General features: G+C 36.2%; 1 protein-coding gene across 4 annotated transcripts in view; it reads left to right on the top strand.

The window, feature by feature from the left end:
• The window catches only part of LOC150078048 (heat shock 70 kDa protein 4L-like), a 215,676-nt gene that overhangs the window by 122,167 nt on the left and 70,121 nt on the right, over positions 1 to 23,388 (top strand). For all 4 annotated transcript variants that reach the window (XM_090385252.1, XM_090385251.1, XM_090385254.1 and 1 more), the window contains exons 8-10: positions 1,451 to 1,602; positions 8,595 to 8,698; positions 18,930 to 19,063. In XM_090385252.1, coding sequence (XP_090241378.1) covers positions 1,451 to 1,602; positions 8,595 to 8,698; positions 18,930 to 19,063 — 390 coding nt within the window. The remainder of the gene's footprint in view (positions 1 to 1,450; positions 1,603 to 8,594; positions 8,699 to 18,929; positions 19,064 to 23,388) is intronic.

The following is a 23,388-nucleotide window of genomic DNA, read 5'->3' as shown; positions in this document are numbered from 1 at the left end:
AGATGGCAGTTTCCTATTCTGCTGGCTTTTGCAATGACTATAAATAAAAGTCAAGGGCAAATGTTTGATAGAGTTGGAATTTTGCGTACTAACCCTGTATTTAGTCACGGCCAATTGTATTTAGCAATGTCTCAGGTCAGATCATTCCAGTTACGCAATTGTTACGCAATGTGCACATTTTGAATAATCTGAAAGATTGGGAAACAAAAAAAAATTTGTTTCCTCATATACAAGAAATGAGAAAGGATTCGATGCATACTGGCTTACCTGCTCATGACAAAATGCAGACTACATTTAGAGAAAAACTCTGCTACTAATTGTGAAATTTTCACAACAGGTACAGCTAGTATATTATTAACAGAACTCCATAGGCTGTTCTAACAACCTGTTTGCCCTGCTCAGAAAATTTTGTCAGACTGTACAATTACCCCTGAGGCCTTTTTCATATTCCACTGCCTTGAGGGGCGCCTCCGTAGCCAGGTGGGAAGGAGCAGCAGTGCGTAGCACACTCTTCTTGATTAGACCGGGGTTCGAGCCCATCCCCACCAAATACGAGGATGCGGAAAGGTCAAGGAATAACCACCGCTAATGCTCCTAAAACCCAAATAACAAACAAACAAACAAACTGCCTTGAGTATGGTACCACCCAGCTGATATTTTATTCTGGGATTACTGCCACCAAAATGCACTACCTTGCATTTATCAATATTAAACTTCAGTTATCATTTTTTAGTCCATCCATTTATCTACATCTTGACCCTACATCACCAAAAATAAAATGTCTTGAATGAGACATTTTCTTTTGGTAATATCTATCAAGAAATAACCATTCCATACACATTATACACCAAAATAAATGTTTATCGTGGTGTATAAAGTGTTGAAAGAGTGTATTTTTAAGTTAAAGCCAAGGACTTGAATGGTAGTATGAATATTGCCTACAGTTGCTTTGAAAGTCTGCATGAGAAGTAGTTTAGTATGTAAAGAAGAGTGTTTAGAGACCCATGATGCATTGGTGTTTAATTCATGAAGTCTTTCAGAATGATGTTTAAAAGCCACCTGTTTAGGCTCTTGGTTTTAACGCTTTAATTTTCAAATTCATCAACCTATATAGATTTCAGAATGAGTCTCATGATACAGAAGCATTAACTATTCTGTTCAGTTAAAATGTATAATTAACTCTGCTTGATTCCAACAATTCTTAGTATCATAAGATGCTATCAGCGTGAATTTCCTGCTTACGAAACTGTTGCTAATGAAAACATTTTCATTGTTGGAACTATTTTATTATAAGTAATGAAACTGTATGTACTTGTATGTATTTTTTTAAAAAAAGTATTGATTTTCAATAATTAAAAAATTATAAATTTAAATATTAATTCTTTTCTATTCCTGATTTGATTACAAAATGGTAATGTTAAAAATAAGGCAATATTTGAAATGATTTTAGATTTGAGGCCTGATAGTATAGAAGCAGTAGAACTTGTTGGTGGATCTTCACGTATTCCAGCAGTGAAACGTTTGGTTCAGAAAGTTTTTGGAAAAGAACCAAGCACAACCTTGAATCAAGATGAGGCAGTGGCTCGTGGTTGTGCATTGCAGGTAAATCTGTTGAACGTTACATTTTGGATATTTACTACAATGTAGAAATTATTTTATAATACAGCAGACCCTTGTATTTTTGAGTTTTGTGTATTCCTGAATTAGTAAATGTATACTAATTCCACATTTGCAACCCCCAACTGCAGTGACATCAACATGGTCTTTCAGATGTGCTAATGCTTTGGTTTGACTGGCTGAAATAAAACTGGAAAATGGAGGAGAAAGGCAAAAATTACCCAGAAGCCCAGTAATTATCATGTCAGGGCCTGACGTGGTTGTTTTAATCATCTCATTGTGGTTTTTCGTTTGGGTGTTTGATGGCTTTTCACAGCAACTGCGGGAGATGCGGTCCTAAAAAGTATCAAATTTGGCAAAACCATGGTTGGCAAGATTAATACCATAAAGAAAATAGGGGGTTAAGGAAAAAAGTAATTGTCACAATGAACATATACGAAAAAACAGTAAATTTAATATTCCATTTATGCTGTATAAATCAGTAATTAAATTTTAATTCAATTTAATTTAAAATTTATTTTTCTTATTGTATCGTTAACCATAAAATGGTTGCCAATACAATAAGAAAAATAAATTAAGAGCAGGATGATGGAATCAGATATATTTTTAGATACACACATTCACTTTCAGCACTTATTGAACATGATCATATGTATTGTGTGAGCAAGAGGAAGAATTCCATTAGCATTTAGCTTACTCAATCCATTCAAAGCCTTAAACACCTCAATCACCATATCACTTCAGTCCATTCGAAGACTTAAACATTAATCATCTCAGGTGCTTAGTTTCCGGATTCCGTAATTTATAAAGACTTTTCTTGTTAAGAGTGCCTTTTTGTTCCACTCCCTAATCTCGTTGCCCTTCTCTGCACCCATTCCAACAGGTCACATCCTTTTTTGTTTTTTGCTTTTAATCATAATTTCTAAGCATCCAGTGAGTGAGGAAGGTGCATCTGCTTAAAAAGGCAGAAGAAAATTATGATTTTAAGTTGGTGAGTTGACTATGTGATAAATAAAGAAAAATGGGAAAGCAATTGGGGAAAGTGTTTGTGTTATTGTTGGATTGGGTCACATTTAAAATGTGTGCTGTGGCATCAATCAGTATATTAATACTATGAGAGGCTATGTATTGTGTCTGTAAATCACATGTAGTCTGTCATTTTGCCTGATGAACAATCAATATTTCAGGAAGCACCACAGGGCCAGGTAGCCCTTGTTCGAGAAACTCTCTTAATAACAACAAGATGTTTTAGGGAATAAAAAAATCCCCCCACTCTCTTACTAGCCATAGTATGAAAAAAGCCCACAAAAGTTTCTCCCATCCTGATGAGAAGTATTTTTCAACTTTGTCTGGCTGGCCATGGGAAATGAGCCTTGGAATTTTCCTCATAGTTTGAGAAAGCAGCAATACTTTCCACTAGTCTGCAAAGACAAGATTAAAGTCTCTTGTGCTCTTGGTTAGATCAGAATTAAATTTTGGAGTAATTAATTTACATGAACTGAACAAGCCTCTTATGCCAGTAGTAAGTTTTCATAACACTACAACAGCAAAGTTAGCAGATTTCATTGTAAATATTCAAAAGTTTTTGAATTGTCTTGGTACTGTGTTAAAAATACTGAAAATAATAATTTTCAGCATTTTGGTATTTTTAAAATAGATAATAAGTAATATAATGGTAATAAATAATAAAAAGCCTTAGATTTCAAGAAGTATTTCATTCGACAGTGAGGACAAACGTTATCTATTTGACAGACTTTTTGTTTTCTTTCGATCGAATGGTTTCGGCACCATTCTAACCTCAACATCATAAACATGGAACTTCCCTTCAACCTTTCCCCGACTTGGAACCTCTCACGGTTGATGTTCCCACATGTCCAAAAGAGCATCATGGGAAGTACAGACAACCTTTAAAATACAGCACACGTTTACTTCCCGCCCAATTTGCCAACTGAAGATGTTATAACCAACGAAAGTCCTTCGTAACAACTATTGGCTCCGTCATACTATATTATCTATTTTAATTCACTCTTAACGATTTCTTCTTTCTTTAATGACAACCTAGGATTGGAGATGTGCACTTCTACTTCCTTGGGCCCATTTTAAAATTCCATTAAATTAACCTTAACAACCTCCTTAATCCCTTTACTTTACCTCCCCACCTAAATGATTTAATCACCATTCTTTTATAAAAAACTATTGCAGATTTATTCAAAAGTGAGTACCATTTTTTAAGCACTTGCTATTCCATATTTTAGTCTAATACTCACGGTATTATAAGATTTCTATAATTTCTAGCAATTCATCAAGTCATAGTTAATTTTGATATTGAGAAAGCATATGATACTACATGGCGGTATGGTATCCTTAAAGGACTACACCAACTTGGTCTTAGACACCTACCTCTATACATAAGCAATTTTCTTAAAAATCAAACGTTCCAAGTTTGACATAACAATACACTTTCCAAAACATACTCTCAGAAGAAGGGGTCCCTCAAGGATCCGTTCTAAGTGCCACACCTTTTGCAGTACACTTCAGCACAATAATAGAAAATACCAGCCAACATCAGCACAACTGCTTATGCAGATGACTTCAGCATTTCTTATCAAGCGCAGCATATGAGGACAATAGAATGACAATTACATGTAGCCATAAACAAAGTCATAAAATGGACAGAAAGAAATGGATACAGAATTTCCATACAAATGACTGTATGTATACATTTTTGCAGGAAAAGGAGTCTCCATCTGGATCCTGAACTCAAGCTGAAAGAGCAGATCATCCCAGTTAAAAATAGTGTCCGGTTTTTAGGACTTGTTTTTGACAGAAAATTAACCTTTTTGGAGCACATTAGTCACTTAAGAGTTCAGTGTCTAAAGAAAATGAATATCTTAAAGGTCCTGTCCGCTATGTCCTGGGGAGCGGATAGAACAATACTATTACGATTACATCGCCTACTCATTCGTTCCAAGTGAGATTATGGTGCCCCAGTCTATGACTCAGTGAGAGCAGTAGTGCATAGCACATGCTTCTTGATAAGACCGGGGTTCGAGCCCGTCACCACCAAATACGGAGGATGTGGAAAGGTCAAGGAATGACCACTGCATATCCCGGAGCAATATGGCCTTAGTTGCTAATGCTCCTAAAAACAAAAAAAAAAACAAACAAATAACATGACTCAGTGAGACCTGGTGCCCTGAGATGGCTTGATCCAGTACATCACTGCGCACTCCAAATAGCTCTTGGAGCTTTCCGTACTTTGCCTGTGCAGAGCCTGTATGCGGAGGCCCAAGAACCTCCTTTACTGACTCCCTTAGCTTAAATCAGAAGACATAACCAATTACTTTCCTATGCAACTAAAATAAAATCCCTACCAGGTCACCCTATACAGGAAATTATTTTTACATCAGAATGGGAACAACAGTACCAACAACAACAAAGAATCAATAAACGTGCAAGCAAGAGATTAAAAATCCTTCTCCTCAGTAGAAATCTTAACCTCGATAATATAACTCCACTGACGAAGCAGTCTACACCACCATGGATCATCAAACAGCCTACATACAACTTTTCCTTTCACATCTGGGACAAACAAGCACTTCCACATATCAACTATCAACATCTACATGCTGCTTACAAGTTGCAATTGTTAGATCATCGCTTCCTATATACAGATGGCTCAAAAACTGATTATCATGTTGGAGCGGCAGTTTACACATCTGATATCACCACATCCGAAAAACTCCCAAAAGACTGCAGCATTTATACTGCAGAACTGCAAGCCATAATGTTAGCGCTAAACCAAATCGAACACTCAAGCCCAATAAACAGCATCATTTTTACTGACTACCTTAGCTCCATAATGGCCATACAAAATGTCAACTCTAATAAACATCCACCGCAACAATAAATTCAATGCCAAGTATCAAAGCTCCTTGAACAAGGCCATAATATAAGATTTTGCTGGATCCCAAGTCATGTCGGAATATATGGTAACGAACAAGCAGACAAAGCTGCTAAGGAAGCCAACAGCAACATTTTCGCACCTGAATCCATTCCTTCCACAGATTACAAAAAAGTTATTCATAACAGCAGGATACATCACTGGCAACAGCAATGGCAAGTTATAACAAATTGCACCAAATTAAAATTTTTTACTCCAACCATGGAAATCCAGCATACAGCAAAACAGACGTGACGAAGTGATACTTGCAAGGTTAAGAATAGGACCTGCTCATTTCAGCCACTGTCATCTTTTGAGAGGAGAAGATCCCCCTCAATGTCCTATATGTCACACACAACAAACAGTAGAACATGTACTGATTAAATGTCCATCTTTTACAGATGAGCGTTGAAGTTGCTTCAAAGAGTTGATAACCAAACATCACTTTCTCACTCCCAAAACCATACTGGAAGATAGGAAAAATATAGCAGACGTTTTTCAGTTCCTCAGGAAATAAATTTCTATAATCTATTTTGAAACCAAATATGATCTCAGCAGTAAGCTATAGTCACTCCATAACTGGCACCACTGTAGCCAGGTGGGCAGGAGCAGCAGTGCATAGCACATGCTTCTTGATCAGACCAGGGTTCGAGCCCGTGACCACCAAATACGGAGGATGCGGAAAGGTCTGGAAACGACCACCGCATATCCCCGGAGTAATATGGCCTTGGTTGCTAATGCTCCTAAAAACCAAATAACAACAACACTCCGTGACTCTTGGGAACTATTCGCAGCAAAATACGAATACAAACAAAACTGTTGTAAAAAACCTTCCAGGCACATTTTAGCTGCAGTAGCTCTTGCACAAAGAATTTCTCAATCAATCAATCAACTTATTTGCTGTCTGACATTAGATTTTATGTTATCGGCACGAAAGGATTCTATTAATGTCAGACAGCAAATAAGTTGATTGATTGAGAAATTGATTATTTCCCTTTTTCACTCAAACAAACTAATTGCTAACTGCTCTTGGATTTTTTTTTTTTTTTTTTCATTTTGCATTTAAAGTCAGCATCTGCAGGTGGTCATATGACCATTATCACCAATAGGAAATACATGGCTGCCAAATGATGGTCAGAATTAAAGGGAATATCCTGCATATGTGAAGAAATTAAATTTAGATTTCTTCATTTAATTTTTATTTCTGTATGCAAATCGTCTTGGACCATTTGTAACACCATGCCCAACATTTGTTGCCAATGAAGTTTCCAAGTGTGTTAAGTTAATCCATGCCACAAATTAGACTATCTACATTAATAATGGGTAGTATAGCAAAATTCAGTGTATTGATAACCCATTAATTAGGTTCAAAGTTTGAAACTGGTATACAAGTTGTTCTTTAATGGAAATCTCCATTACAATATAAATGAACTTACATGTTCTCCATTACTATTGAAATAAGTGCCATATAAACAGCAGTTGGTTGGAAAATATTTATTTCCCTTTTTTTAGAGATATATGGCATATCAATGAAAAAAAAGTTACTAGAATGATTTCCTTTTTATATAAATGATTGTGTACATACCTTTATCCAAATTACTGCAGACCGTTTAATTAAAAAATTAAAGTTTTGTAAAAATTAAATGTTAAACATTAAAAATATATAGTAATTATAACAGTGATATAATAATTTTTCAAAAATTACAGAATTAATCAGAAAGACACACACAGTGATCACTAATTCTGACCACCTACCTAATACTGTGTTGGGCTTCCCTTTGCACGGATAACAGCTGCCACTTGCCTAGGCATTGACCCTACCAGATGTCTGAAAATGTTTGTAGGGATCTGCAGCCATGCTGCCTGCAAGGCTTTCCACAGTGTTGAAATAGGTGATGGTTGCATGTTCATATGCTTAACTTCATGTTCCAAAACATCTCGCAGGTGTTCGATGGGATTGAGGTCAGGTCAATCAAAATAGATGATATCTTCACCGTGTTTCTCAACCCACTCATGCACAGTGTGAGTCTGATGACATGCCACACATTATCATCTTGGAAGATCCTGTTTCTGTACGGGAAAAAATGGAACATGGTAGGGCACACATGGTCTCCTAAAAGCTGCCAGTAGATCTCACCAGTGAAACATTGGTCTATGGACCAATGTTATGGGGCATTTCTTAATATGGGGCATGTTTTTCTTGCCAGAAAAACATGCCCCATATTAAGAAACCACTACCACCTGCTTGGATAGTGAGCACCATGCACAATGAGTCCCTGGAGACTTGTGTTACACTAGGTATTTGGACTCGTTTGACCAGCACACTTATTTCCACTGCTCCGTTGTCCAACCAATATGTTGTTGACACCACAACATTCACCATTGACGATCAGCAGTGAGGAGAGGGTGTCTCTTGGGTCATCTGCTGTGGAATGTCTGAGTGTGTGATGCACCATAATTTTGGATATTCTTGCAGTCCCCATATTGTATTGTGATGTCACTTGTCGCACGGTGACCTGCCATTGAGCCCGTACAACACTGCACCCTTCGCTTACCAGAAACATCCACAGTTCTGTTGGCAGGAAGTGGCTTGACTCATTCAGTGCCATTCTTTGTACACCTTAACTGCAGCATGCCGTGAACAACCAACAAGACATGCTGTTTCATATATGAAACACCCGATGCATGAGCTCCCATGCCCTTTTGAAACTCCCTGATATCTTTACTCCCATAACTGCTATTTTATGACTTTGACGTACACAACCAGATGCAAATTACCACTGCTCTAATGTACTAAGCTGTTCAGCTTTTTATAGTGTGAGTTACATAGCATAGTCCATTATGGTTGAGGGTGATCATAATTTAGTGATCACAAAGTGTATGCACTTGGGATCTGCAGATCTCACTAGGTTTAAATAGCAGGTTTTTTGCTATATATAATTAAGATAAAAATTTTATGACATCATTCTTTGTTTACAAGCTATATCATCATGAATTATATATATGTGATACAATTCATGTTTGTTATCGATAGTGTGCAATGTTGTCACCGACTTTCAAAGTCCGTGAATTTGCAGTTTCTGATTGTCAACTCTACCCAATTAAATTGTTATGGACTATTAGTAAAAGAGAAAATGGGTAAGTTTATACCAAATCCTTGCTAATACAGTTTATTTTTAATTTTTCAGATTGTTCACATAAACAATATGAAAAATTAAATATATGTTTACTAATGTTTATGTTCAATTGCTGTTCAGCAGGTAGCAGCTGTTTTTCTTCAAAATGAAGTCATAGAATATTTTATACTCTGTGTTAGAAGTGAATTTAGACATGTGATTAAGAATCTGATTTAATTTTGTTGTATAGTGACAAAAGTGTTATTTTCAGTTGAAACAGAAACATGTTTCAATTGAAACATGCTAATGTTAATGTTTCTAGTAGTAGTGATGAATAAATTGTCGATGCCCTGTCACTTGAGGATTGTATGGGAAATTGGAACCAAGCAAGGTAAATTATATTTAATTCAAACATTTTCTCTTTATTGTTTTGAACTGCACATTTCTGTCTGGTTAATCAAGTATGGTAAAATATCGATTTAACAGACTATACAGTAGTAAGACCTGTTCCCTAAATCTGATTGTCCATTAAACTTGAAAGAAACAGAATCTCTGACATCTCCAGAATCATGATAAAGTGCAGGCCAACACACTCTCTATTATGTTCAATGCATTTTGGCCATCTTTTTTAGAAGGCAGCATCTGTGCTTCTTCATTTTCACTTTAATCACTGGTAACAAAAACTTCATTGTTTTTCTTGCTGCTCAGCAGCTCTTCTGGTGTTAGGCATTGCTGAGGTAGCAACTTCATCATCCACTTTAACAAACTCTTCAAATTCTCCAACAAAATCCTTATGCTCCTTCAAATTCACCCATTCCTCAACATTGCTATCACATTCATCTGATGGACCTTGTTTTTCAATAATATTCTCTTTCTGAAGCAGTTGATTAATAGCAAATTATAAAGTAAATCCCTCTCATCAAGATTAAAAATATCCTTTACCTCACATTACACTTGATGCAATACTGTCCCAAGCAATAATAAGATTATGGATAGCATCCAAGACCTTATCAGGCAGGCTCTATATGCTCTCTTAAAGTTATAAATACAAAGTAATGCCTTTATACGTAGGCTGCATGTAGTTTTCAACTTAAGAGTCCCAGTAGAGTGCAACAATCCAGAATCATCAAAATGTTCCCTTTTTTTGTGAATCCATTTTTCTTTCCACTTTCAGTAGCCAAGAATGAAAAATTTTGACCATGAGTCAAGCACTTTTATTGGCCTCATAATAGAATGGAAGTTGATTAACTTCTTTAAAACACCTTGACTTAGAAAATTTGCCAGTCACAAACAGGCATAACTTTGTACTGCCATCTGCATTACAGCATAACAGAACAGGTGATTCTTTGTTTGCTTAATTTTCCACCATTACAAGACTCCTAAATAGCAAATTATAAAGTAAATCCCTCTCATCAAGATTAAAAATATCCTTTACCTCATATTTTTCATGGATAGACCTTACAGAACATAATCAGTCTGTAGCCTTTTCTTTGTCAACTGATCCAGACTTGCCACAAACATTTCACAAACCTAAGTTATTTCTATATTAAATCTTTGGAGCCAGCCACTGCTGCATTTGAAGTTGCTAATTCCATGTTGCTGAGCTAAATAATTAGCCTTTTCTAACAAAATTGGATCTAACATTTGCAAATTTGATGCACGCATTTGTTGATACCACTTGAAAAGTTTTGTTTCAAACTCCTCAGGTTTTGCACCACGAATTCATTTCCTGTTTTTTATACTGCTCCAGTGTCCTGCACTTAAAAGTTTTTTTCAGTTATTCAGTATTGTGGATAAAGTAGGTAAAGATATGTTGTTTTTTTTTTGCAATGTCCATTTTACTTTGTTCTGTCCTATTCCTTTGCACTGTCCATTTTCTTTTATTTCATCTTATATAATTTTCAGTTTTATTTCCAGGTTTAATTCTCTGCGCTTATGTTTTGTTACCATAATTGCTAGATGAAGCTTAACATAACAGAGTTTCAATTGATTTTTAAAAGAGTTTTAATAAAAGCATAGGTTTTGTAAACCAAGTGCCAAAAAAAAAAAGACAGCTCCGATAAAAATGGCACAAAATAGATCATAAGTATAAAATAAGGCTCTTATAGACCTGCCTTAACAGTTGCAACTGACTCTAATGATGTTTTTCAAAGCATATTTATGTAAAGTAAAGTAGTTTTGGTTACATAAAAGTAAATTCTAACAAGTCAGTGCTGTATTCCAAGAAACACAGGGCTGTCACAGGTGATGATACGGCAGCTGTTATGTGGAGCTTTGTATTAAATTTACAAAATAAAATTATTTACTTCTCATGGGGTGAAAATGGACTTTAACCAAATTTTGTAATAAATGAATAAGTTTACATAGAAAAGCCCATCCTTTCATGGGGAATATGTGCTTCATATAAAAGTTCAAGGGACATAAATTTTCATGTTTTGTAATAAAAAGGTTTGTAGCAGTGAGGTCTGCCAAAAGTGTCAAATTTAAATTATTATTATATTTTTTTTGTTGGTACATATATCTAAGAATAATAAGAAATAAAAATAATAATAGCAAAAGCCTTGTCTAACAATAATAAAAGAAACAAAATAATTGAATTGAAAGTATAGTATATATGTAACTCATATCATAAACTAGTAATAGAAGAATTATAATCTTAATATTTTTTGTATACACCAAGTTTGTATTAATAAGATTCTATAGTATTTATTTGAATAAATTGTTAAAGAAACATAAATATGCCAGGGAAACTCCTTAGATTGACGTAGTTTTCAGTTATTCCATATGATGTGACTAGGTCCCAGTTTCACTAAATGAGCTTCATAGTATGAATTCTGTTATTATTAACATGGGACTAGATGAAAAAACTATTAAAAAGGAATGCTGATCTGAATAATGGATAGACAGGATTCCGTTTTTAAAAAGCGTATTTAGCAGGAAGAGATTCTACAGATATTTTGGATGTTGCATCTTTGCCCATTAGCAAAAAGAATTCAAAGAAGTAGAAGATAAAAATATTGCCAGTTATCTGGAGAAGCTATAGAGAAATAGGCTCTGGAAGTTTAAGATTAAGGCTCGGTTATACACTTCGTACAAGTTACTCAGAACCAACTCCAAAAAACAAGCAGGAAACATGTCCATCACAATGCTTGCTAAATAGTATTAGTAGCAGCAAATGATGCACGCAAGCAAGCTTATAAAGATCCCCCCCCCCAAAAAAAAAAAAATTCCGCATTACCACCTGTCTCGTCCCTCTAATAAATTGTCTAGTTCTTCCTTAAATTTTAGAACCACCACCAACTTAGTATTAGTAATGGCCACATGGTGCAAGAAAGCCTATGGCTTATACTGCACCAGCCAAAAAAAAACCGAATAAAACAATGATAAAAAAAAAAAAAACTAATAATTAATAAAAGAAAAGGAAATTAAACCTATTATCCTATGCATTTCCCTCACCTGAAGTTACTATCCAGATGACCTTTGAATTTCCCCAAACTGTCAGCCTCTACCACCTATGTAGGCAACTTATTCCAGTAATTTATAACTCACTGGCTAAAATAAAACTTCCTGCAGTCCAATCTAAACATCTGCCCCCCCCCCCCCAACTTGAATTTATGTCCCCTAGTTCTAGCATCATTTATAATCTTGTAAATTTCATCCTCATTCATTTTGCTGATGCCTCTCAGAGCCTTAAACACCTCAATCAAATCTTCTCTAAGCTGTCTAGTTTCCAAACTCTGCAACCCACATATTCAAAGTCTTTCTTTATAAGGATGCCCTTTTGTCGATCTCACCAGGCGAGTTATCCGTCTTTGCACCCTTTCAAGAAGCTCGATGTCTCTTTAGGTGTGGTCTTCATACTTGAATATTCCAAGTGTGGTCTAACAAAAGCCTTATATAATGGGATTATCACGTCCCTATCCCTACTTGCAAAAGTTCGATAGATCATCAATAGGAAACCATGGGCCTTCCTTGCAACCTGTTTACAATGCTCAGAGAATTTCATGTCTGACTGTATCATAACACCCAAGTCCCTTTCCTCTAGTACTGGGTTTAGTTGAACTCCACCACGTGAATAAGTTATTTTGGGATTACTGTTTCCCAGGTATAATACCTTGCACTTTGTTGGATTAAAGCATAGCTGCCATTTTTCTGACCATTCCTGAAGTCTATCCAGGTCTCTCTGAAGAAGCTCAGCTTGACATGATCATTAACTACTCTACCAATTTTAACATCATCTGCAAATTTAGACATCACGCCCTCTATCCCTTCATCAATGTCGTTTATGAAAATTAAAACAACAGTGGTCCTAATACTGATCCTTTGGGAACCCCACTTCTTACATCAACTCAATCTGAGGAATAGCCATTTATCACAACTCTCTGCCTCCTGCCCTGAAGCCATTCTGCTATCCATCTAAGGATTTTCCCAGTGATTCCAACCTGTTCCAGCTTATAAAGCAACTTCCACAGAAAGCGATTTCCACACATCTGACTTGCAATCATCTTTCTCCTTCTTATCTGAGCAAAAGGAAGGATTTTATCAGCATTTAGCTTACTCAGTCTTTTCAAAGCCTTAAACACCCCAGTCAGATCTCGCAGATATCTATTATGATATTCCTTATCATTTGCAAAACTGAAGCCTTTCGTAATAAGAGTACCCTCTTTTTCCCCCTCACTTATCTCATTGCCTTTCTCTGCACCCATTCAAATGGATAAACTTCCTAAAATGAGGTCTGGAACCCTAATTTTAGGAAGGGTACTCCAGATGTGGCCTAACCATTTCTTGGCTGATCAGCCAAAAAAAACCACCTCATCCAAGGATACTGAACTCCAAGAATTTGTCTAGTTCTTCCTTGAATTTATTAAAACTACCCACCTCTACAACAACAGATGAAAGCTTGATCCAACAACCACCTGCTTGCTGAAGGCAAACTTCAACACATATGTACTCATCAAATTCACCAAGCCTGTAATGCACTCATAATCAAGTTTTTGTTTTCCCAGTGCTTTTTGTCACACCAAACTGACTCAACATTGCATTGGTCACCCATATCAACTGGATGCACTGCCTTAGTGATTTTATGTGCTTCTTAACTAAGAGCAAAACTCTTGTCCTTTCTGTACACATTCCCCATATTCTGATCCCTTATGTTTGAGTGACACCATGTGTCCAATATCCCTACAATGTCCATATTCAATGACTTAACCAGTACTTCTAATTCATAGATTTATATACTATGCTCTTCCATTGGTGTACATGCAAGTATACATGCGCATGTTTTTACTCTTATTAACCCTAACATATTCCATCTAATGGCTTTTTTTTTTCCATGAAGAATTCCATCAGGCCTTGTAATCCCTGACACCTTGCTTTCAGGCTGCTGCATGTTCCAATAAAAGCAGTGCAAGTATTACTTACACCTTTGCCTGTGGTTGCTATTAATCTGTGAGTCTGCATATCCCCAAGTTTGCAGTTTTCTCATCTATATAATTGTGTTTAAGAATTAAGGTAGTATTTTTCGAACAGGAAACCTATTCAGAACAGTGCTAAATATTTAAGAATCTGTCAGTCATCTTCTGCATGCACTTAGTTTGCACAAAAATTACAGCTAAATTCTGCCATGCCATTTTGGGAGTATGCAGTGCCCTATCTACAATTTAAAACTTAACCACTTTATTATTGGGATGTCATGATCATGGTACTACTGAGATACAGGGGATGCAGTATTTTAATATAGTGAGTATAATGTGTACAGAAAGGATAGACAGGAAGGGTGGGTTTATGCTCTTGGTGAAGAAGCACACAGAACATGGGCGGCCAATGTGATGTTGAGTCAGTTTGGCGTTGATATAAGCACTGGAAAAACAAAAATGAGAGTAGGAGTATGTTATAGGCCAAATGACTGATGAGTATAATAAATAGCTATCCAGACAAATAAAATGAGTCAGGAAATAAAATTTTCTTATAATGGGAGATTTTAACTTTCCACATATTGACTAAAACTTGTGGATTGTTCTTTCATACAGTAGCAGAACTTTTCTGGATTTATTGGGTGACTGTTTTCTATACCAGCATACTCCTGATCTGGCTATCAGCAGTGACTCTTCATGCATTAAAAACATTTAGATAAAGGTGACAGTAATCATTACGATCATTATTATTTGATGCAATTTACTTACGGAAGACTATTGTACAAATTGGAGCAGAATGGTATTAAGGGTAAGTTACTACAATGGATAAAAGGATGGTTGAGTGGGAGAAGACAGAGGGTGGTAATTAATGGGTACTGCTCTTCGTGAACTAATGTTATTAGTGGAGTCCCACAGGGTTCGGTGTTGGGTCCTCTGTTGTTTTGTATATTTATTAATGATATTGAAGAAGGTATATCAGGCTTAGTGTTGAAGTTTGCAGATGATACAAAGGTTGGCAGGGTTGTTAATGACAGTAATGGCAGTGTGCTACTGCAACAGGATCTAGATAATTTGGGCAGATGGGCTAAGAAGTGGCAACTGAAGTTTAACCTTGACAAATGCAAAATACTGCATATGGGTAGAAGTAACCTCAGAGAAACGTACCAACTATGTGGTACTACACTTAAGGTGGTAGAAAATGAAAAAGACCTGGGAGTAATTGTGCAGTCAGATATGAAGTTTTCTGAGCAATGCAGACAGGCTGCCAGGGCAGGTCATGGGGTTTTGTCAATGATATATACGAATTTTGATAGCAGGGAAAAGGAGGTGATTGTTCCTCTGTATAAGGCAATGGTCAGACCACGCCTTGAGTACTGCGTACAGGTCTGGAGGCCTCATTCCCCTTGCTCATTGCTTACATCTAACAAATTTTGTTGATTTGGCACATTATGGCCTAAGCTGCCAATACACCATTCAAAATTCAACCAACCAATTTTGAGGGGGGGAAAAATGAGATGAGAATGAAGAAAATAAATTTTCAGAGGCATTCAGCAGCTTGTATCTTAATATTTCAGTAAATTTTGCCACAAGAGATTCATAATTATCTTCCCTTCCAAGAAATCCATGCACAGCTGCTTTAAACAATTGCCAAGCTGCTAGTTCAATATCCTGTAGCTTTGTTTCAAATAAATCATCTTTGAGGAGTTTTTTGTTTAAGGCCTAGTGAAAATTCCCTCTTTCAGTTTTGTATATATATATTAAATTAGGAAATACTTCCTTTGGTAGCAGAAACCACTTCCTTCTTTATTCAGAGCTTTAACAAAGTTCTTCATTAATCCAAGCTTTATATGCAGAGATGGAAGAACTTTTGGTTCAACAAGCATAACATATTTTTTATTACCTCTCCCTCATATAAACATAAAAAAAAAAAAAAAAAACAGTATTTTGTGAAACCTCCCTGTACAGCAGTGAGTAATCCAGTTGTCTTAAGATCACCACAGACATTCCAAGCAAAGTCATGGTACTTTATTGTACTCAAGATCTTGGACATAGTTTCTTTCAAGCAAAATTGATGGGAATGGATTTCCACTGTGCAGTAAAACCGCTTTTAATCTTAATTTTTAGGCATCAGTAAATATATATCACAACTACAACTCACACCACAACTATCTTTTTGTTATCGAAAGAGAGAGGTGCAAGGCAGAACATGATAACCCTTCCCCACATTACTGCCATCTGTGAGCACATACAAACATTATTATTTGTACATAATACGATAGATCAGTGTCATATCTACTTCTCTAAATTGTAGTAAGATATACAGTATACTTATAATAGTAATAATTTATTTATCCCTATTTTATGTTACACTTTTTTTGGGAGATAACAGCAAAAAGGGAGGGAGAACACATAAACCAATGGCTTTTTAGGGGGTGTTCCCTTAAAAATTATGAATATACAAATATACAGTTGAAAAATGTACAGTTCTGAAATTGTACAGGTAATGTTCAACAGGAAAGATCTAAATAAATTGGAGTTTTTTTTTGTACATTTCTTTACAGAAGACTTCAAAAAGCATCACTACTTATAACATCATTGTGAACATTTTTACAATTAAATGAGGAGAGAAAAGAAAAATGATGAGATACATGCACAGAAATTTACAAACTATTTTCCAACTGCTTCTTTTAACATTTGTACATTATTTCCATGTTGGTGTTTTTAAAATCCAGGAGTTGAGTGGAAGGTAATTTGAATCAGACATTCCTGGTGATGTGTTCAATTAGTAGTTTCTTGAATTGATTTAGTGAAGTGACATTTTTGATTTTTGCAGGAAGTTTGTTCCAGGTTTTAGCACCTCTGTATTTTATGCTTTTCTGACCTATGGCTTTTCTGAAAAGCAAAATCTTCAGGTTGGCTTCATTTCTTAGATTGTATGATATTTCTTCTTCGTCTGTGGTTATGAAAAAGGATCTGAAGAGAGGGGGAAAGTCTGCTGTCTTCATAGCATTGTAAACAAGGATCGCCTTGCTATGAGTAAACACAAAAACCTGTATATATAACTTGATATGAAATTTTAGGAATTGTTTTTGAAATCTGCATATAAAAATTGACTACAAACAGCTGATGTATTAATGGAGGTGAAAATCATGTTGGCTGGCTAAAGTTACAAGAAATCTGATTAAGATGCAAAGACATTAGCAAAGAATTCTTGTTTTAATACTAGATATGAATGCTTATTGATGATCTGTTCAGACCTCCTAGTCTAATTACAGTCCAGATGAAACCAAAGTTTACTGTCCAAAATTATTCCTCTACTGGTTGCCTGACCTGCCTCCTTGGGGCTAAGTGTGGGTAATGGTGGGTCCCAATGGTTAAATGATCAAAGGAACAACAGAACATAACCATTCCCCACACAATTTTAACCTTTGGCCTTCACAGAGTTCTGTGTTACACAAACAGAGTACATAACACGGAGGTGGGGGAAACCCCTGGTGCCGTCAGACAACTAACACACTTTACACTATCCAAAATTATACTGAGATGGTTAGGACTCAATATAAACAAATATTAAATTGTGGACAAGCTTAACCAAGAAAAAAAAAAAGAAAAATATTTAGATTTAGAGGGATTGAAGATGATGCCAAAGTGATAAACATACATATGTTACTGACGACATAGAAACTTGAATTAAAGTGAATATATTTATTCCTCTTGGCATTACTTTCTTTGTCATTTATGTCGTAATGATTGTATCATAATTTGCTCTCCTTGGCTACCAAAAATTTCTCTGCTTTGTCATATTTATCACCTATTAAGTTTTATTATATCCTTACATAACATAACCATTTAAACAAACCTCCTTTCACTTTGATTAGTCTCATAAAAGCAACCAAAGAAGCGCTCGCTCGCTCGCTCGCTCTCTCTCTCTCTGTGTGTGTGTGTGTGTGTGTGTGTGTGTGTGTGTGTGTGTGTGTGTGTGTGTGTGTGTGTGTGTGTGTGTGTGTGTGTGTGTGTGTGTGTGTGTGTGTGTGTGTGTGTGTGTGGTAGAAGCATGTGATGCAAGCTTATGTAGCATCAGCCAAAAAAAACATTTCACACATCCATTCCCTCTAAAAGTTTGTCCTGTTCCTCCTTGAATTTATTTAAGCTGTCAACTTCCACAATAACAGATGGAAATTTGTTCCAGCAATCAGCTACCCGCTGGCTAAAGGCAAATTTCCACACATTCATTCTGTGACTGTCTTTCCTCAATTTGAATTTATGCCCCTCAGGTTCTTAATCTGAGCAAGAGGAAGAATCCCATCAGAATTGAGCCTACTCAACCCATTCAGGACTGTGTGTGTGTGTGTGTGTGTGTGTGTGTGTGTGTGTGTGTGTGTGTGTGTGTGTGTGTGTGTGTGTGTGTGTGTGAGAGAGAGAGAGAGAGAGAGAGAGACCATTCTGTTAATTGTAGTAGTAATTTCAGCATGTATTGACTGTGCATCTGTTGAAATAAATCATTCTCTTTCTTTTTCCATTGAAAAATCAGTAGCAGGTATTTATCATATCACTTGGGAATTAAATTATTCATACTTATTAATCTTAACAGAGGAAATGTAAATAACTGTGGAATGCTAAATGAGTTAGGTTTATTTATCCAGGATTAATATGTGCTCACTCTTTAGTGAGCACATATTATCTCCAAATGTATTACTGTTATCTAAACATTAAAAGACTAACTTTTTTATTCTAGATTAATAAAATAGTGCATAAACAAGTGTAAATAATTTCTATACATTTTACGTATAAAAATAATAATTTGTTTTTTCACACGTAACATATAACTTTATTTTAAAGGGAAATGGAAGTATTCACTCGTTATCACGAAATCCCATTTTCAAAAATGCTCACCTTCTTCAGAACAGAACCTTTTACATTAGAAGCTCGATATGCAGAGGGTGCTAATATTTCATATACTGACTATCACATAGGTAAGTATATATGAATTGTTCATAAAAAGTATTCGTTTAAACTTTTTTAAGACTTGATATTCTCTGATTTCATTTGATGCAGAGAGAGATCGTACAGTCATTTATGATCTCACACATAGATATTTGTAGAAAACTGCTAATTGTACAACTGACCCTGGTAACTCTACATATATTTTTTGATAATAATCATTATATACAAGTGATCTTCATCATTATTCTTTCAAAAAGGCCATATTTAAGGATTTAATTAGGGGTATAGCAAATATTAAAAAATAAAAAAAAGTGCAGGCCTTAATTTCATCCTTTGTAGTTTATTAATTACATAGCTATCTCCAGTGAGTTTAACAGACAGTCGTGTATATCATGATAAATTACCTGAACTTTACCATGAATGTATTTTATGTACAGGAGAGACTGCTTCTACAGGGATGGGATACATTTAAATAGAAAGGGTGCAAGAATATTTGCTGATGCTATCGAGGCAGTGTTAGGTGGGTGGGAAAACTTCTAGCTTGGGAGGATTCACAGACTAAAAGGTTAAAAGTAGCTGCAGGCAGAGGTGAAGGTGATTCTTGCACTACTTCTATTAGAATAAGCAGCGGATGGAGCGAGGGGTGTTGGAGGTTTCAGGGACTGATGGCAGTCATCGTGAAACAGGTGAGTATATGGGATGTGTTAGGGTAACTAATAATAAGAATAGATACATGTATACTTGCATGTATACCAATGCTAGAAGTATAGTAAATAAATTTGATGAATTTGAAGTGTTGGTCAAGACATCAAAGGCGGATATTGTTGGGATAGCAGAGACGTGGTGTCACACAGATTGTACATAATTGTACAGATTGTACACACAGATATAAGGAATGCAGAACTGGAATTTGGGGAGTTTAGTGTGTACAGAAAGGAGACAGGATAGGAAGGGAGGAGGCATTAATTAAGAAAAACATAAAATCAAAAGTAGTGCATCCAGTTGATATAGATGAACAGTGCACTGTTGAGTCAGTTTGGTGTGACATAAGCACTGTGAAAGCAAAAATAAGAGTAGGAGTGTGTTATAGGCCTAATGACTTGAATGAGTACAATGAACAGTTGTACAGAGAAATAGAGTGGGCTAGTAAATCAGAATGTCTTATAATGGGGTATTTTAACTTCCCAGATATTGACTGGAACTTGTGGATTGGTCACTCACACACTAGTAAGACTTTTGTGAATTTATTGGATGATTGTTTTCTGCAGCAGCATGTTCGAGGGGCAACCAGAGAGGGTAATCTGGTTATCAGCAGTGATCATTCGTGTATTAAGAATTTGCAGATAAAGGAACCACTAGGTGGCAGTGATCACAGTGTACTGATGTGGGATTTACTTAAAGATTTAATTACCATCAGGGGTAAAGGAAAGGGTTTTTGCTTCCATAAAGGTGAGTACAGTGGTCTCAGAAAGTTTTTAAATTCTGTACAGTGGGATCAACTGATGATGTTACCAACAGTAAATTCTAAGTGGGAAGCATTCAAGGAATTAATCGTGGAAGCTGCTAAAAGTTTCATACCTATTAAGAAATATTGTTAAAGGTTTAGGCCTAAATGGTTATCAAATGAACTAATGAGACTCGTGACAGAGAAGGAAAATGCATGGGATGCATATAAATTATCAAGCGACTCAGAAGCCTATGGCAGATATAAGCTAGTCTGTAATCAGGTCACAAAGGAGGTTAGGCAGGCGAAGGCAGATTATGAGAAATCTTTGGCAAAAGATGCTAAGAAAAACAGCAAGGATTTCTTTACTTATATAAACACTAAAAAGAAGGGGGTGAATCTGATTGGTCCACTTGATATCGATGGTTCGACTGTTGATGATCCTGCTCAGATAGCAAACAAACTGAATGAGTATTTTGCATCTACATTCACACATGAGGAGTTATTAAGGTTTGAAAATGGCAGAAGGTTATCAAATTGTAGCAGGGTGCTTAATGATTTTGTAATAACTGAGAGCAAAGTGGAGGAGAAATTGTTGAAGTTAAACATAAGGAAGGCACCTGAGATGGATGGGATCTATCCAGTTATATTAAAGGAGGCGGCAAAGCAACTAAGCAAACCCTTAGCCATAATTATGAGAGCATCCTTGGACTCAGGGGAGGTCCCCACGGACTGGAGATGTGCAAATGTATCCCCAATTCACAAAGGGGGATCGAAGGGTGACATGAGTAATTACAGACCAGTTAGCTTAACTTCTGTTCCTGGTAAAATAATGGAGTCACTGGTTAAGGATGTATTACAGGATCATCTATGCAAGACTACAGCAATAATTCAGACACAGCATGGGTTTGTTAAGGGAAAGTCTTGTCTGACAAATTTGATTGGATACTATGTGGTTACAAAGGAACTGGATGCAAAAAGTAATTTTGATATCATTTACTTGGATTTCAGGAAAGCTTTTGACACTGTTGCACATGGAAGACTACTGTACAAATTGGAGCAGAATGGTATTAAGGGTAAGTTGCTACAATGGATAAAAGGATGGTTGAATGGGAGAAGACAGAGGGTGGTAATCAATGGGTGCTGCTCTTCATGGACTAATATTATTAGTGGAGTCCCACAGGGTTTGGTGTTGGGTCCGCTCTTGTTTTGTATATTTATCAATGATATTGATGAAGGTATATCAGGTTTAATGTCGAAGTTTGCAGATGATACAAAGGTTGGCAGGGTTGTTAATGACAGTAATGGCAGTGTGCTACTGCAACAGGATCTAGAAAATTTGGGCAGATGGGCTGAGAAGTGGCAACCAAAGTTTAACATTGACAAATGCAAAGTAATGTATATGGGTAGAAGTAACCCCAGAGCAACATACCAACTGTGTGGAACTACACTTAAGGTGGTAGAAAATGAAAAAGACCTAGGAGTAATTGTGCAGTCAGATATGAAGTTTTCTGAGCAATGCAGACAGGCTGCCAGAGCAAGTCATGGGGTTTTGTCAATGATATACAGGAATTTTGCTAGCAGGGAAAAGGAGGTGATTGTCCCTCTGTATAAGGCAGTGGTCAGGCCACGCCTTGAGTACTGTATACAGGTCTGGAGGCCTTATTTTAGGAAGGATGTAGATTTGCTTGAGTGTGTACAGAGAAGGGCAACAAGATTGGTGAGGGAAATGAAGGGATCCTCTTACGAAGAGATGCTGAAATTCTGCAAATTGTAGCGGCTGGAGACATGGCACCTGCGAGGTGATCTGATTGAATTCTATAAGGCCTTGAATGGATTGAGCATGCTGCTGAATTCTGATAGGATTTTTCCACTTCCACAGATTACGAACCTATGGGGGGCATGAATTCAAATTGTAGAATAGATGTGTGGAAATTTGCCTTTAGCCAGCAGGTGGTTAATTGCTGGAACAAACTTCCATCTGTCGTTCTGGAAGTTGATAGCTTAAATAAATTCAAGAAAGAACTGGACGAACTTTTAGAGGGAATGGTTGTGTGAATTTTTTAAAAAATTTATTTATTTATATTTTTTTGGCTGAGTTACATAAGCTCATACGCTTGCTTTCTTGCATTACATGCCTCTACTACTATTACTATTACTTTCGTTCTGACAGAATTCCAGTTATCGAGTGCCTCAACCTGCTCATCTCAGTTGTCTTAATTAGTTGCTGTACAATCCCTTTCACTTCAAAAGTGGTACTTGTGCATGTGTCCTCTCTGATATTCCCTGTCAGAGACTTAGTAATTAGGAATCACCTCTTTTCGAGCTTCCATGGCTTAAAATCTCTCTACCCCATTTTGTCAGATTCATCTACTGCCTCTGTCATTCTCCCATCTCCACTAATATCACTTGGAACACTTTCATTTCCTTTCTTTAAAACTCTGCTTTCCCCAGCTGGCTCCCATTTTCTACTCAGAAAGACCCAGCTTGTCAGAATGCTGGGTTTTTTGCCATTACTAATAACCTCACACAGACTGTCCATTTACCTACCAGACAATCCTAACATATCCTACACTGCCTCTTGTTGTTCATTACAAGTTTAGCATTAAGAGAATGCAAAATAGGATTATCTGTGAGATTTCTAGTCTTCTTTCCCATGGTGGGATTATTGTTTTTAATCTTCTGACGTCAGTATTTGCTCAGATTGTGTCAGTGAAATTATACTTGGTAGGGAGTGCTTTTTTTGAAAAAAAATAGGTGCTGGTGCTGATTCTTTGCTATCCGGAAAAAATGAAAAAAATTAAAAGGATGTGAAAAGTACTCGAAAAATTTTTTTTTCCTGATATTGTTACTTTAGAAGTAATGTTTTTAGACTAAGAATAACAAATTAAGTATATTAACACAGTTTAT

This window comes from Mastigoproctus giganteus, chromosome 11, assembly GCF_048544385.1.
Source record: "Mastigoproctus giganteus isolate SK-2022 chromosome 11, ASM4854438v1, whole genome shotgun sequence".
Lineage (NCBI taxonomy): Eukaryota > Metazoa > Arthropoda > Arachnida > Uropygi > Thelyphonidae > Mastigoproctus > Mastigoproctus giganteus.
Note: the sequence above shows the minus strand (reverse complement) of the source record. Positions and strands in the feature narration are given on the sequence as shown.